Raw genomic sequence first — 14,609 nt, 5'->3', positions numbered from 1 at the left:
CTAGTTTCAATTCTCCCAAGTCTTGTTTTATCTGCAGAACTTCTTTCTCTTGAATTTTTATTTTCCCCTCTATTTGAAGATGATTACTATTTACTGTTCTAGTCAAATTGGCAATCAAATCCCACAAAGCCTCCAGTGTGACTTCTTGGGGCTTTACAAGATTAAAAGTTTGCAAGTTTAATAGTGGTAGATTAGGCTCACCAGCTACAGGAACCTCTCCTCTCCGTTCCTCCTGTATCGGGGTTAACCCCAGCGTTGTCACATCCTCATACACACTCAGGCTCCGCTGCAATCCATGTGAGCCTGAGTCGATGTTCATCTCGCCGTTCCCTGCAGCCTCTGGGAGGGAGCTCACGCTGACTTCCGGCTGTCTCCCCACTCCCGGGGAACTGGCGGCTCGAGGGTTGGGAGGAGGGATTCTCGCGTCGGGGCTCAACGAGATCTCATGAGCCCGAAGAGACGCCTTGAGTCCGTTGCTAGGAAGCGTCTCAGCCGGGGGCGACACCGACGCTCCAATGACGCCCTGCATCCGTCGCAGCAAATCTTCAATATTGCCAGAGGAGGCTAATCCGGGACTCCGCGAGGCCGAAGAAGCTCCCTTTCCCCTCCTTTTTGGCATGGCAAAAGTTCCACAGCGCTAAAACGCCCGAAGAAAAACTTCTCAAAGGTAAAGATTTGCGGGCGGTTGCTCAGTGCTCCACCACCGTGGCCATCTTGGATCTATTCCCATCTTTCTATGTCAGGATGGCTTCTGTTTTGCCCTCCCTCATTCATGATGCCCAAGTGGGGTTTGTGAAGGGAAGAAGAATTGCTAAAAATATGAGAAAATTATTGATATCTTTGGAACAGAGGGCGATGTATAATTTATCTTTGGTGCTGGTCAGTTTTGATGCTGAAAAGGCATTTGACAGGGTACGATGGGATTTCCTATATGATACATTGAAAGTGTATGGTTTTGATGGTTTTTTTGTATCTGCGGTCCGTGCTTTGTATGTACATCCACAAGCTAAATTGGTGTTAAAAGATTTTGAAACTGAAAAGTTTTCTATCTATAGGGGAGTGAGACAGGGATGTCCGTTATCTCCGCTATTATTTGTGCTTACTTTGGACCCCCTTATTAGGGATATATATATGCAATGTCATCTATATGAGGAATTGATATTGGAAACACAACTTTTAAACTTTCGGCTTTTGCAGATGATATTTTAGTACACCTCACAGACCCTTTGTCTTCTTTATCGTCTTTATTGGAATTGATTAAAGAATATGTGATTATGCAGGTTTCCATATAAATTTTGGTAAATCTGAGGCACTTGCGTCCTCTGTTGCAGTAAAGGCTTTATGGGGGTTGGAATTTCCATTGACTTGGGTACAAGGGCAATTTATTTATTTGGGGACAGTAATGTCTATGTCGACTTCTCAATTATATCGTCTTAATGTGGATAGGCTTCAACAGAATATGGAGATTTTGTTAGATACCTGGCAGGGGTCGCATCTGCTTGGTTAAGTTATTTATCTTTCCTAAATAGTTGTATATATTACAAACTTTGCCATTATGTTTATTCAAGAGGGATTTAAAGATCTTTTATAAAAAAATTACTCATTTCTGTTGGGCTGCTAAGAAACCTAAATTAAAGAAGACATATTTGCTAGGTAATTGGAATAGAGGGGGGTTGGGCTTGCCGGATATGCAGATTTATAATTATACATGTTTACTTCGTCATTTGGGTGATTGGGTAAATATGACAAGCATTTATACTCCACTTCAGATGGAACAGGAGTTTTTAGCTCCTTATGATATATTTGCGTTATTACATAGTGCGCGAAATGCGTTACCATCTTTTATTCGTTCAAGTGTTGTATTTAATACTTTACAGATGGTATGGCGTTGGTTTGTGCAATTATTGGGAGGAAATCCAATGGTTACTGATCTCTTGCCTTTGCAGGGTAATCCGGCTTTTCTTCCGGGTAGAGATTCTAGGGAGTATAGATTATGGGGTGCAAGAGGAATTTTAAGATTGGAACACATACTGGGAAATGAGGGGGAACTATTGAATCGTACTGAATTAATGGCTAAGGTGGGAGAAACTTGGGGAGCGCAATTTGCATGCATACAAATAGAACATTATGGGGTCACGTGATGCGCGCGAGGTGAACAGACGTGCGCTGTTGGGCTCCGCGATCTGATCCCCTTAATATCGGTCATTAAGCCATACTTTGCCTTTCCGTGGGATCCTTTTGTGCCGGCTGTGCGGTCCAACATCCGCTGGGAGACTCGGCGGGGGTTGAGGAGCCGGCTGAGTACCCGGTATGCCCGTTAAAGTGGCAAAATCTCTGAAGGGAAAATCCTGCACACCGGAGTCCAAAATGGCGTCGGCTCCTCTCCCTGCATCGCCGGAGTTGGGTGAGTGGGCCCAGGAGATCTCCCGACTGGTCACAACAGCCCTCGAGGACCGCCTCAATAAATTGCAGTCGGCGGTGGACAGTATCCATGAGAAATTTGAGGCTCAGGCACAGCGGCTGGCGGAGGTGGAACAACGTGTCTCCACCAGGGAGGATGAGGCCCTTCAGGAACAGCGGAGAGTAGATGGCCTACATGCTCAGGTGGCTGCCCTCCAGGAAAAGCTGGATGACGCAGAGAACCGCCAACGGCGTAATAACCTGAGGGTTGTGGGGCTCCCTGAGATGAAGACTGCAGATGATCTTTACCACTTCTTTCAGTCATGGCTGCCGGAACACCTTGGCTTGGAGACCTCGGCGGCCGCCTTTGTATGTGAAAGGGCACATCAGCTGGGACCCGCCTCGGGGCCTTCTACTCTGTCCAGAGCGGCTATTGCACCGGTATGTGAATTGGAGGGAGAAGGAAAAAATCTTAAAAGCTTATCGCTTGGCCAGCAATGTGCTGTATGAGGGGCAGCGGCTGCTCCTCTTCAATGATTACTCTGCACGTGTTTCTTCTCAGCGGAGGGAAATGGCGCCCATCTGCACCTCCTTGCATTGTAAGGGGGTCTGCTTTGCTCTGGTGTACCCTGCAAGTCTGCGGATCTGGAGAGACAGCAAGATACACACTCTTCTGAACAAGGGGGAGGCACAGCGCTACTTGGACACTATCAATGCTGCCTGTCCATCTGGGGAGGGTAATGGCGCCTCGGCCTCCTGAGATCAACGGTGGCTTGCTACTTGGAGCTGGAGGAGTGTGTCTTGTTGCCCTAGTTGAACTTCTGCGCTTCCTTTTGGAGGGCTGTTTCTGCAGCATGATGCTGACTGGACCTGATTCCTCTCATGGCTCCAGTGTCATGGATTTTCCTGGTACATGCGGATGGGTTTCTGGTGACCCCACTGGTGCTGGTCCTCGCTTGTACCGTGGAGGGGGGGTGGCTGTGCGAGGTAGCCCTGCTGTGGAAATGGATTCTTTCAGCCCTCGCCTGGCCATGTTCTAGCCTGGAGACTGCATGTTGTAGAGGGGGATTTTCTATTGTTTTATATGCACCTTTCTTTTTCATTCACCCTGTGGTAGCGTGGTATAGTGTACGGGAGTCTGCTTTGTACAACATGTATCGGATCACAGATAGCCCAGATCCGTGACCTCTTAGTTCTGATTTCCCTTATGGGATTATGTTTTCTTATGCTGGTTTTTTGGGGTTTGGTGGGAGTTTGGGAGGTGTCCTGGGGGAGTATTCTCTGGGCTTGGGTGGGGGGATGGGGTTGTGTGTTTGGGGGGGGTGTATGGAGGGTGTGAGTGGGATGATTGGTGGGGTGTCTGGTTGTGTTTTGGGGGGTGGGTGGGGAAGCTGTGTGGTGGATCTGCTACTTTTTCTTTTTTCTTGCAGCCCACTTTTTACGGGTGGGGCTGGAGGACTCTGGGGGCTGCTATTATCTTGCACGGGCCCTGTTTGGGGCAAAGGGGGGTCTTAGCTGGGAGGGCCCCCGCTTCTCACTTTTTTCCATGTTTCCTGTCTCATCCTCTCGTACTTCGTTTGATACTGGTTAACCTCCGTTTTTCTACTTATAATGTAGATGGTATTCACTCCCCCGTGATGAGAAAGAAATTATTAAATTGGTTCAAGAGAAATCACATTGATATTGCATATTTGCAGGAAACTCACCTCTCTGGTGCTGAGCATGCCAAGTTGCGTAGAGAATGGGTGGGAGAGGTGTGTTCCTCCTCCTTTAACTCCAGACAGAGGGGGTAGCGATCTTGTTGCATAAATAACTGCCCATTCACATCCATAAAACTTTCTCTGATAAAGAGGGCAGATATGTGCTAGTGTTGGGGGAACTTTGGGGTCAGAAATGACTGTTTTGTAACCTCTATGCCCCTAATGTCTATAATCACTGATTCTTCTCTGGGTTCTTGGCCAAGGTAGCTCAGTACCCTGACTATCAACTCCTACTGGGGGGGTGATTTTAACATCTTGGCTGACCCCTTGATGGACTGTAAGCCGGCGAGGGTGTGCCCGGGGGACCATGGAGCCAAGGGGGTCAATTTTTTGATGGATCAGTTGCATTTGTTGGATTTGTGGCGGACTTTGCATCCTACTGAGCATACTTACACTTTCTACTCCCACCCTCATGATGTTTATGCCCGTCTGGATTATTTCCTGGCGCTGCCCTCGCTGCTCCCGCGGGTTGAGCATGTTTCTATCGAGGAGGTTCCCTTATCTGATCATTCCCCCGATGATACTGTCAGTTCGGCTTACGAATGACACTTCGCGGCAGGGGTGGTGATTCCCGAGCCATTTGTATAAGGATCTGGAGTTTCACAGGTACCTCAGGGAACACTGGCAGGAATATTGTCGTCATAATGCTACCCCTGAAGTTGACCCGGTGATGTTTTGGGAAGCATCTAAGGCTGTACTTCGGGGATACATTATTGCTTACGTGTCTCGGGCACGGCGGTGGCAGGATGCCGAGTTTCTACAGCTCTCTGGGGAGTTGCAAACCCTGAGACGGCGACATGTCGCTACGCTTTCAGAGGACGATCGGCGTCGGCTGGGGGAGGTCCGTTCCCAGTTGGAGGTTCTTTTGACGCAGCAGGCCAATAGGGATATTTATTTCCAACGCTATCGTTTGCATCGCTGGGGGGAAAGGCCGGGCGGCTTATGGCCAACCTCGTGCGTCCTCCTCGAAAACAACAAGTCATTCTGTCTATTAAAGATGGGGGGGGTCGTCTTTATACTGGGGCAGAGGACATTGAGTCCCAATTTGTGAAATTCTATGAGACTCTTTATTCCCATCGCGAGTCTTCCGACCATGATCGAACGGAGTTTTTCCGGGATTTAGCTTTGCCTCAAATGACCGCTGCCCAACTTGCTCTTCTAAATGCGCCGGTTACGGTGGAGGAAATTCAAACGGGTATCAAAGCTTTGAAACTTATGAAAGCGCCGGGACCTGATGGGTTTGGGCCCGAATACTATAGAATAGTGGCAGACTTGATTCCTTCGGCGTTGGGGGCTGCTTATAATGTGCTGCATTCCGGACAGGGCTTGGGCCAGAGAAACATGACCCATGTGGTCTTGCTCCCTAAACCGGGGAAGGATCCGGCCCAGGTGGGATCTTATCGCCCGATCTCTCTCCTTAATCAGGATGTTAAATTGCTGGCTGCGATATTGGCCTGCCTCCCTCTCTTAATTCATGAAGACCAGGTAGGCTTTATTCCGGGCAGGTATGCTTCCATGAATCTTTTTCGGGCTTTGATGGCACTACACTCGAGACGGGGAACGGGAAGTAAATCGGCTATAGTTGGATTAGATATGGAAAAGGCCTTCGACAGCATTTCCTGGCACTATTTATTCTGGGTTCTACGGCAATATGGATTGGTCGGCCGCTTTTCTGAATGGATTCGTAGTTTATATCTTAACCCGCAGGCACGCTTGCTGGTGAATGGGGGTCTCACTGCTCCTTTTCCTTTGGGTAGAGGTACCCGGGAGGGATGTCCTCTTTCCCCTCTACTTTTTGTGCTAGCTCTCGAACCTTTAGCGGTACGGTTGCGCACTGATCCTTCCATTCGGGGAATACAAACTGGAGACAGGGAGTGTCGGATAAATCTCTTTGCAGATGACATCCTACTCTATCTTGATAATCCCCTGGTCGATTTGGAGCGAGCGCTCGGGGTGGTTGGTACCTTTGATAATTTCTCAGGTCTGCGGGTTAATTGTGCCAAGTCCGAGCTGTTGCCTCTGGATTCTACTCATAAGGAGGCATGGCACTCCGCTCTGTCTATACCACCTATTGATGGGCCGTTGCGGTATTTCGGAGTGTACTTGACCCCGGACTTATCCCTCTTGTACCAGTATAATGTTCGTCGCCCCCGTGAGCAAATCGCGGCTCAGTGTGACCGCTGGCGGGAGTTACCGTTGGGCTTATGGGTTAGAGTTGCTCTCACTAAAATGGTTCTCCTGCCAAAGATCTTGTATCCCTTACAGACTCTCCCTGTGTGGCTTTCCGCCCGAGACGTGCGGGCTTTTCGCTCCACTATTTTTACTTTCATTTGGAGACGCAAGAGGGCTCGTATTAGCTATGCTAAATTGATGATTGACAGATCGCAGGGGGGCTTGAATCTTCCGGATGTTAGACATTACAATGTAGCGGCTCTGTTTCGTTTTATTCACGAGGGTTGGACCGGACATTATAGGTATGCCCCTGGGGGTTGGCTATCTTCCTGGTGTGCGCCGCACTCCTTCTTGGCCCTTTTACATTTGCCGCCTTCGGCGATTCCCGGGGGTTCCTCGACACTGACTCTTTAATTGTTGTAAACCGAGTCGAGCTTCCTTAGGTTGATGACCTGGTATATAAAGTTAAGTTTTAGTTTAGTTTAGCATCTGTCTGTTCATCCTGTTCAGGTGGACAGCAGTACACTCCTATCATTATTCTTTTCTCCTTTACACATGGAAATTCTACCCAAAAGAATTCCAAGGTGTGTTTCTCCTCCTGTAGAATTTTCAGTCCATTTGATCAAGGCCCTCTTTAACATATAGTGCTACTCCTCCACCAATTTGATCTACTCTATCACAGTGATATAGTTTGTACCCTGGTATGTGAGTGTCCCATCTTTTTATGGCAGTTTGGGCAGCATTTAAACCTGAATGATATGGCATCCCGAGGACTATTTTACTAGATTGAACTCAATTTTGATAAAATGAAACTTTGAAATAAAAGGAGGAGGATGAACCCAACTGATCACACTTCTGGTTAAATAGAGACTGAGGAGGGACAGTACTGTAAGGAATACTCTGTCTTAGCAGCATCACCCATTTGTGTGGCTGTTCAAATCCTACTTGTCCATGTAGAAAAATACCATACAGTCTTCTGCGAAACATCATATTAGTATGAATTCACTGAATGTCATTGCTCCTAGAAGATGCATCACCACAGGCTAGAGAATGACGTGGGGACAAATTTTTCCCTGTCCCCACAGGAACTCAATTTTCCCGTTCCCGCGGGTTTTGTCACTGTCCCTGTCCTATTCCTGTAAGCTCTGCCTTAACCACACAAGCCTCAAACTCTTATAATTTTAAAGTGTTTAAGGCTTGTGCAGATGAGGACAGAGCTTGCAGGAATGGGGCAAGGACAGAAAAAGAACTTGCCGGGACGGGAAAATGAGTTCCCGCAGGGACGGGGAAAAATGTGTCTGTGTCATTCTCTAGTTGAAAGTCAATGGAAAAAATGAAAATCAGCAATATGTTTGACCAATGCAATAACATCAGCTATTGATTCCACTCCATCTATGATCAGCCACCTGACTAAAAATCAAACACAGTGCAGGGCAACTTTCCAGAGGGTCGTTATAATTTGACCCTGACTCAGCGGCACTTAACACTCTGCATTAACTGTATAATGATTAATTATAAGGGAATTAAAACTATTGAAATTTAAAAGAAAGAGTAAAGTTTTACCAGTTTTTTGGTTTCAGGGCCAGTCAATAGAAATTCAGATGCCACTCTGCAGGGTGGTGCTTCTTTCATTGTTTCATTCTTTTGAGATTTCTGATGATTAGTAATGGCTCCAGTTCTACAGGGTGTGCCTTCACCATCACAATATTTGTGAATAACATTTTTGTCCAATATTAACTTTTTTGAATTTTGCACAGACTTTTCAATAGTTCCAGCCTGGTAAACAGATGTAGATGGTGACTCAGTTTCTATGGACAAACTTGTTACTTTGCTACTGTTTAATTTCTGGTTTTCAGTGTTTCTTATTGTTAAAGGTTTGCATGGTCTTTTTCCAATACATGTTTGTAGATCTTCATTTTTTTCCATTTTCTGTTGCTTTGCTGCTTTTCTACCTCCTCTATTCTGCAGCTTTTTCATTTGTTCTGGAGAGCCAATGCCTTCAAATATTGAATAGAAAGCCTGTTGCTTGACAATCCTATCAGTGAAAACATGATCTAAGCAAAAGAGATATTTTATTAAAACTAAATTGCCAAATGCAAAAAAAAACCACCCCAAAAACAAAACACTCCTGGTTACCAGCAAATGTCACACGATCCTACAGATAGCCTCATAGGAAGGACAGGAAAAATAAAAAGCTCATACTCAAGCCTCTCTATAAACATTGTACTTATGAGCCAATATGAAGGATGTTACACTGGTGAGACAAACCAAAAATTACGGTCATGCATAAATCTTCAGAGACATACCAAAAATAATTACAGAGGAAAACAGAACAGCAGCTCAGTAGTTGAATACTGTACTTTCTAAAGGAAGCTCACACCCATAATGACTCAATAGTCAAGAGAAATTACATCTTACCTGCTAATTTTTTTTCCCCTCAAGTCCCTTCAGACCAGTCTAAATGTGTGGGTTCTGGACTAGTCTGGAGGGATGATGAGGAAGAGGTTTAAAAATGTTAAATTAGGATGATCAACCACTCAAGAACAACTCAACAGAGACATTACTGTAAATCTAATCACCTCTTTTATTTACTGAGCTGTAACTGCATGTGTAGGCAGCCTGAAACCTAGATTACTTTGGTCTGTTGAAATCCAATGTAACTATATTGTTTCTTCACTGATCTGATAACTTTCACAATACTTTCTATATTTGTATAAATTAGAAAGTTTTCACATACAACTTTTTATTGATCCTTCCACATATGCAAAACAGAAAATTTCTTAATTAAAAAGTTTATGTGATTTGTCTTACAAAAATATAAACTCTTATGACTTGCTTACTTGTACGAAATGTCAGTTCTGATGATACACTACTTATTTTTTGCCTGACATAACTCGATGTACACTTGTCAGCCACCAGGCTTGCCTGTTTTGTGCAAGCTTTTTGGTCATCAAAAGAACATTCTGTAAGACCAGGTAATCTACAACAGAAAAAGAATATGCCTTGAATAATGCATACTAATAAGATAATAAAATATGCCATGCTGAATGAGATTACAGGTTCATGAAGTATGTCAGCATTTAAACTAGAGAATGACACGGTGACAAAATTCATCACCGTTCCCGTCCCCGTGGATAACTGCGGGAAATAATTCCATGTCATTTTCTAGTGTCTATTTCAACCTCAGTCCTTCTACACCAGCATTCTTCAAAGCAAAGCTTGAGGGTCAGTGGTTGTAGCCATTCATACTCTGATTCTTCCCTCTCTCCTTAAAGAATGACGTGAAGATGGTTTCCCACGGTTATCCACGGGGACGGGAACGGTGATGAATTTTGTCACCGTGTCATTCTCTAGTTTAAACCCTTGAAATCCTCACCCTGGACTTTTCTTGACCAGTATGTACAGTAGAATGACAGCAGCACTTCCTAACCATCTGTGATTTTCATTTCATTTCATCCTTACTTCTTCTACTATTTTTTGCCTTTATGTTTTTTATTTGACTGGAATTTGTTACATATGATATTACTGGAGAGTTAGACTTCATCTGTTTAGATTTCATCTGTTTGACTCAAATGTTCTGTATCATTTCATGGTTATTTCTTGTTAAACCTAAAATTCAATAAAAATTTTGAACTAAAAAAAAAAAAAGTTTCATCAAGTACAGCCTCCCTTCATGTCTCCAACAGTGGCCAATTCAGGTAATTAGCATGTAACCAGAAGATCCCAATAAATGAATCCATTTCTTGTAGTCCCCTCCCCCAGTGGTATTATTCTAAGGTCTTCTTGGCTAATACTATTTGTGGAGTTCTCTTCTAGGAATTTGTTTCAAATTCTTTAAAACAAACTATGCTAGCTGACCTTACAACATCCTTTGACAACACATTCTATAACTGGATCGTTCACTGAGTGAAAAAAATAATTCATTCAATTTTGTTTTAAATTTGCTACCTTTTAATTTTAAGGAGTTTCTTCTTGTTTTGATACAGAAATTAGGTCTTATCTGCTAATATGCTTTTCTTTAGTCCCTCTAGATCAGCCCAGAGAAGACTAATGGGTAGTCCACGCCTATCAATAGGAGGAGACTGAGAAGTCTGATTCCCAAATTAGCCAATAAGAACCCTATAAAGTCCCTGCTAGAATCAGTATCATCTTTCCAAAGCAAGGTAGATCAAAGAAAAAAGCCAGCATTTGTACTACTGTCCATCTCCATTACAGCTGTCCATAAATGCAAAGAATGTGATGGCCTTTTATTGTTTTAGTTTGGGAATGTTTTGCATATCAATACAAAGACAATGAAACAAACACCACCCTGCAGAGTACAGCCCATGATGGAATAAGAACTGTTTAATGCACCAACAACAGCAATTCTCAGAATATAAAAACACACAGGGCAGGTTCTGGGCTGATCTGGAAGAACTAAAGGAAATCAAATTAGCATGTAATATGTGAGTTCTCCTTCCTTAGTCTCTTTTGGACCAGCCCAGAGAAGACTGATGGGAAGTAACAAAGCAGTGAATTCAAGGAAGAGTCCCAAACAGCTCCACAGTAAGAACCCACTTTCCAAAAAACTGCATCCTGACATACCTGAACACTCACCTTGTAGTGTCGAACAAAGGAATGCAAGAAGATCAGGCCACCACTCTACAGGTATCCAGAGGAGGAACCAGAAAACACTTAGCCCAGGAAGATGCCTGACCCCCCTTGTGGAATAGCCTTGATGCCCTCTGAGACAGACCGGATGCTAAGAAGGTATATGGATACAATCATCTTCTTAATCCATCTCACGATAACAGCCTTAAACACTGCCAGCCCTTCACAACAGCAACACAGAACAATGAAAAGATGGTCCAAGCACTGAAACTCTTCAACATTCTCCAGCTTGCATAACCAACGCTGTTTCTCCGAGCCCTTCAATGACTAAAGTTAGACAACACCATTACAGATGACGGACTAGTTGAAGACATTGAGAACATCACGCTGCGCCGCGAAACAGTGCTGGTGGAAGACTTCAATATGCCTGATGTAGACTGGGACAAACTTAAAGCTACAACCAGCAGCAGCAAGAGGCTACTAGACTCCTTGCGAGGAGCAAGCCTCAAGCAGATGATACTAGAACCCACCAGGGATCGAGCAATCCTGGACCTGTTACTCACCAACGGTGACAGTGTCACGAAATTAGCGGTGGGAGAAACCTTAGGCTCCAGCGACCATAACATGGTGTGGTTCCATCTGAAAAAAGAAGCCACTAGATCAAATACATCGACTAAGGTCCTAAACTTTAAAAGAACCGACTTTCAGAGCATGGGAGTCTATGTCCGCAAAAAAACTACAAACCCAAGACAAGACGGACAGTGTGGAGGTACTATGGTCAGACCTAAAATCAACCCTACAAAAAGCAACCAAAATATATATAAAAACCGTGAGCAAATGACGCAGCAAAATTAAACCACAGTGGTTTTCCAAGGAGATTTCAGAACTAGTAAAACAAAAGAAAAAAACTTTTGTGACCTACAAACAGTCACAACTACCGGAAGCAAATGAAACATACTTGGCGAAATCTAGGAAAGTCAAAACGTCGGTCAGCCAAACTCCGGATGGAGGAAAATATAGTTAGGCAGGTTAAAAAGGGGGATAAATCCTTTTTTAAGTACGTCAATGACAGAAAGAAGAACACAAACGGCATTGAGCACATAAAGAAACCCAATGGTAACCTCGCAGACTCAGACGCAGACAAAGCAGAGCTGCTCAATAACTACTTCTGCTCAGTCTTCACTTGTGAAGCACCAGGATCTGGACCTCAGCTACAGACAAAAGGGAGCTTGAAGGATCCATTCCGGGAATTTGAATTTACCTCAAGCAGTATCTACCAAGAACTGTCAAAACTAAAGGTTAACAAAGCTATGGGCCTGGATAATCTGCACCCCAGAGTGCTTCAAGAATTGAGGGATGTCCTGGTGGAGCCATTAGCCAATATTTTCAATCTTTCCCTTAGCAAAGGAAGAGTTCCCTTGGACTGGAAAATTGCCAACGTTATTCCGCTACACAAGAAGGAATGTAAATCAGAGGCTGAAACTACAGACCGGTAAGTCTCACATCAATAGTGTGTAAAATAATGGAAACAATGATTAAAAACAGATTAGACACATTTCTGGACGAGGAAAAATTAAGGGACCCCCACCAACATGGCTTTACGAAGGGTAGGTCCTGTCAATCGAACCTGATAGGATTCTTTGACTGGGTGACAAAAAAACTGGATGGGGGGAGTCCCTTGACATCGTGTACTTGGACTTCAGTAAAGCTTTTGACAGTGTTCCACACCGTAGGTTATTGAACAAGATGAGCGCATTGGGACTAGGAGAAACGCTGAATGCATAGGTATAAAATTGGCTCAGCGACAGACTTCAAAGGGTGATGGTAAACGGTACTCTCTCAGAAATGTCAAGAGTAACCAGTGGAGTACCTCAGGGCTCGGTCTTGGGACCGATGCTGTTTAACATCTTTGTAAGTGATCTGACTCAAGGACTTAGAGGCAAAATTACGTTATTCGCCGATGACACTAAACTGTGTAACGTGGTTGGCCAGGCAACAGAACCTAACTGCACATCCGCACGAAATACTATGGAGCATGACCTACTTTTACTTGAACAATGGGCCAGTACTTGGCAACTAAAGTTCAACGCCAAAAAATGTAAGGTGATGCATCTTGGTAGCGGGAATCATTGCAATACTTACACCTTAGATGGAGAAAAACTAACAAGAACTGAAGCAAAAAGGGACTTGGGAGTAATCATCCGTGAAGACATGAAGGTTGCAAATCAGGTGGAGAAAGCCTCAGCAAAGGCTAGACAAATGCTCGGCTGCATCAGAAGAAGCTTTATCAGCCGAAAGCCTGAAGTTATAATGCCATTATACAGATCCATGGTGAGACCGCACCTGGAGTATTGCATCCAGTTTTGGAGGCCACACTACCAAAAGGATGTGAAGAGAATTGAGTCGGTTCAGAGAACGGCCACAAGGATGGTCTGACTCAAAAATCTTCCATATGAAGATCGTCTGAGCAGGCTTCGCTTATACTCGCTCGAGGAGCGCAGAGAAAGGGGGGACATGATAGAAACCTTCAAATACATAACGGGCCACATCAAGGAGGAGGAGGAAATCTTTACTCTTATGGGTCCCACGATGACAAGAGGACATCCGCTAAAACTTAGGGGAGGAAGTTTTCATGGGGACACCAGGAAATACTTCTTCACCGAGAGGGTGATTGATAGATGGAATAGTCTTCCACGTCAGGTGGTCGAGGCCAGTAGCACGCTAGACTTCAAGGGAGGATGGGACAAGCAGATGGGGTCGCTACAAAGGTATAACAGAAGATAGTTTCTCAAGGGAGGGAGGGATCCTGATTGGGCAGACTTGTTGGGCCGCTGGCCCTTTTCTGCCGTTGTGTTCTATGTTTCTATGTTTACCTCAAATGAAAGGAAATCAACATCTTGGGAAAGAATGAAAGAACTAGACATAAAAAGACTTTATCCTTAAAAAACTTCATAAAGGCATTCTGCAAGACAAGACCTGCAACTCAGAGATCCGCCTCACTGAGGAAATTGCAACCAAGACCTCAGAGTAAGATTTTTAATGCAACAAGACAACAGCAGCTCAAGGGATGGTCAAACCAGAACTGGAAGGACCAAATTAAGATTCCAAGACAGTTGACTGGCTAAGGGTTTGCCCTTGATATGACCCCTAACACAAGCCAAGGCTGCAACTTGAATTTTAAAAGAAGCTAAGTCAAAATCCTTATCCAAATGGTTCCAAATACAACCCAGAATTTGAGACATCAAGGCATGCAAAGCTACCACTCCATGATCTTTACACCAGCTCTGAAAAATTCTCTGAGTCCTCACATAAGTAAAAGAGGTAGATCTATATCAAGGAGCACTGTGACAATCACCTTAGCCGAATGCCCTCTGCTCCTCAGCCTAGTCCTCTCAAGAGCCAAGCCATAAGACAAAATCGAGCCAGATTTGGCATGGCTATCAGCCCCTGTGTCAGAAGATCCACTGAGTTTGGGAGCCTCAGCAACTCCACCACAAGATACATTAGATCTTCCTACCAAGGTCTCCTTGGCCAATCTGAAGCCACTAAAATCACCAGACCACTGTGGCTTTCAATTCTTTGAATGACTTGATACAACAGAGACCATGGAGGAAACACATACAATAGGGGAAAGGGTAATGAGACTTGCTATACTGCCTTCTGAGGTTACAATCAAAGCGGTTTACA

The 14,609-nt window shown here is 44.5% G+C and overlaps 1 protein-coding gene across 1 annotated transcript in view; it reads right to left on the bottom strand.

Annotated features, from left to right (window-relative positions):
• SYCP2 (synaptonemal complex protein 2) overlaps positions 1–14,609 on the bottom strand; it is a 406,987-nt gene that overhangs the window by 208,040 nt on the left and 184,338 nt on the right. Inside the window, exons 19-20 of the mRNA XM_033914513.1 lie at positions 9,173–9,312; positions 7,896–8,386 (exon numbers count right to left, since the gene is read on the bottom strand). Coding sequence (XP_033770404.1) covers positions 7,896–8,386; positions 9,173–9,312 — 631 coding nt within the window. The remainder of the gene's footprint in view (positions 1–7,895; positions 8,387–9,172; positions 9,313–14,609) is intronic.

This window comes from Geotrypetes seraphini, chromosome 11, assembly GCF_902459505.1.
Source record: "Geotrypetes seraphini chromosome 11, aGeoSer1.1, whole genome shotgun sequence".
Taxonomy (NCBI): Eukaryota; Metazoa; Chordata; class Amphibia; order Gymnophiona; family Dermophiidae; genus Geotrypetes; species Geotrypetes seraphini.
This window is presented reverse-complemented; position numbering and strand designations above follow the sequence as displayed.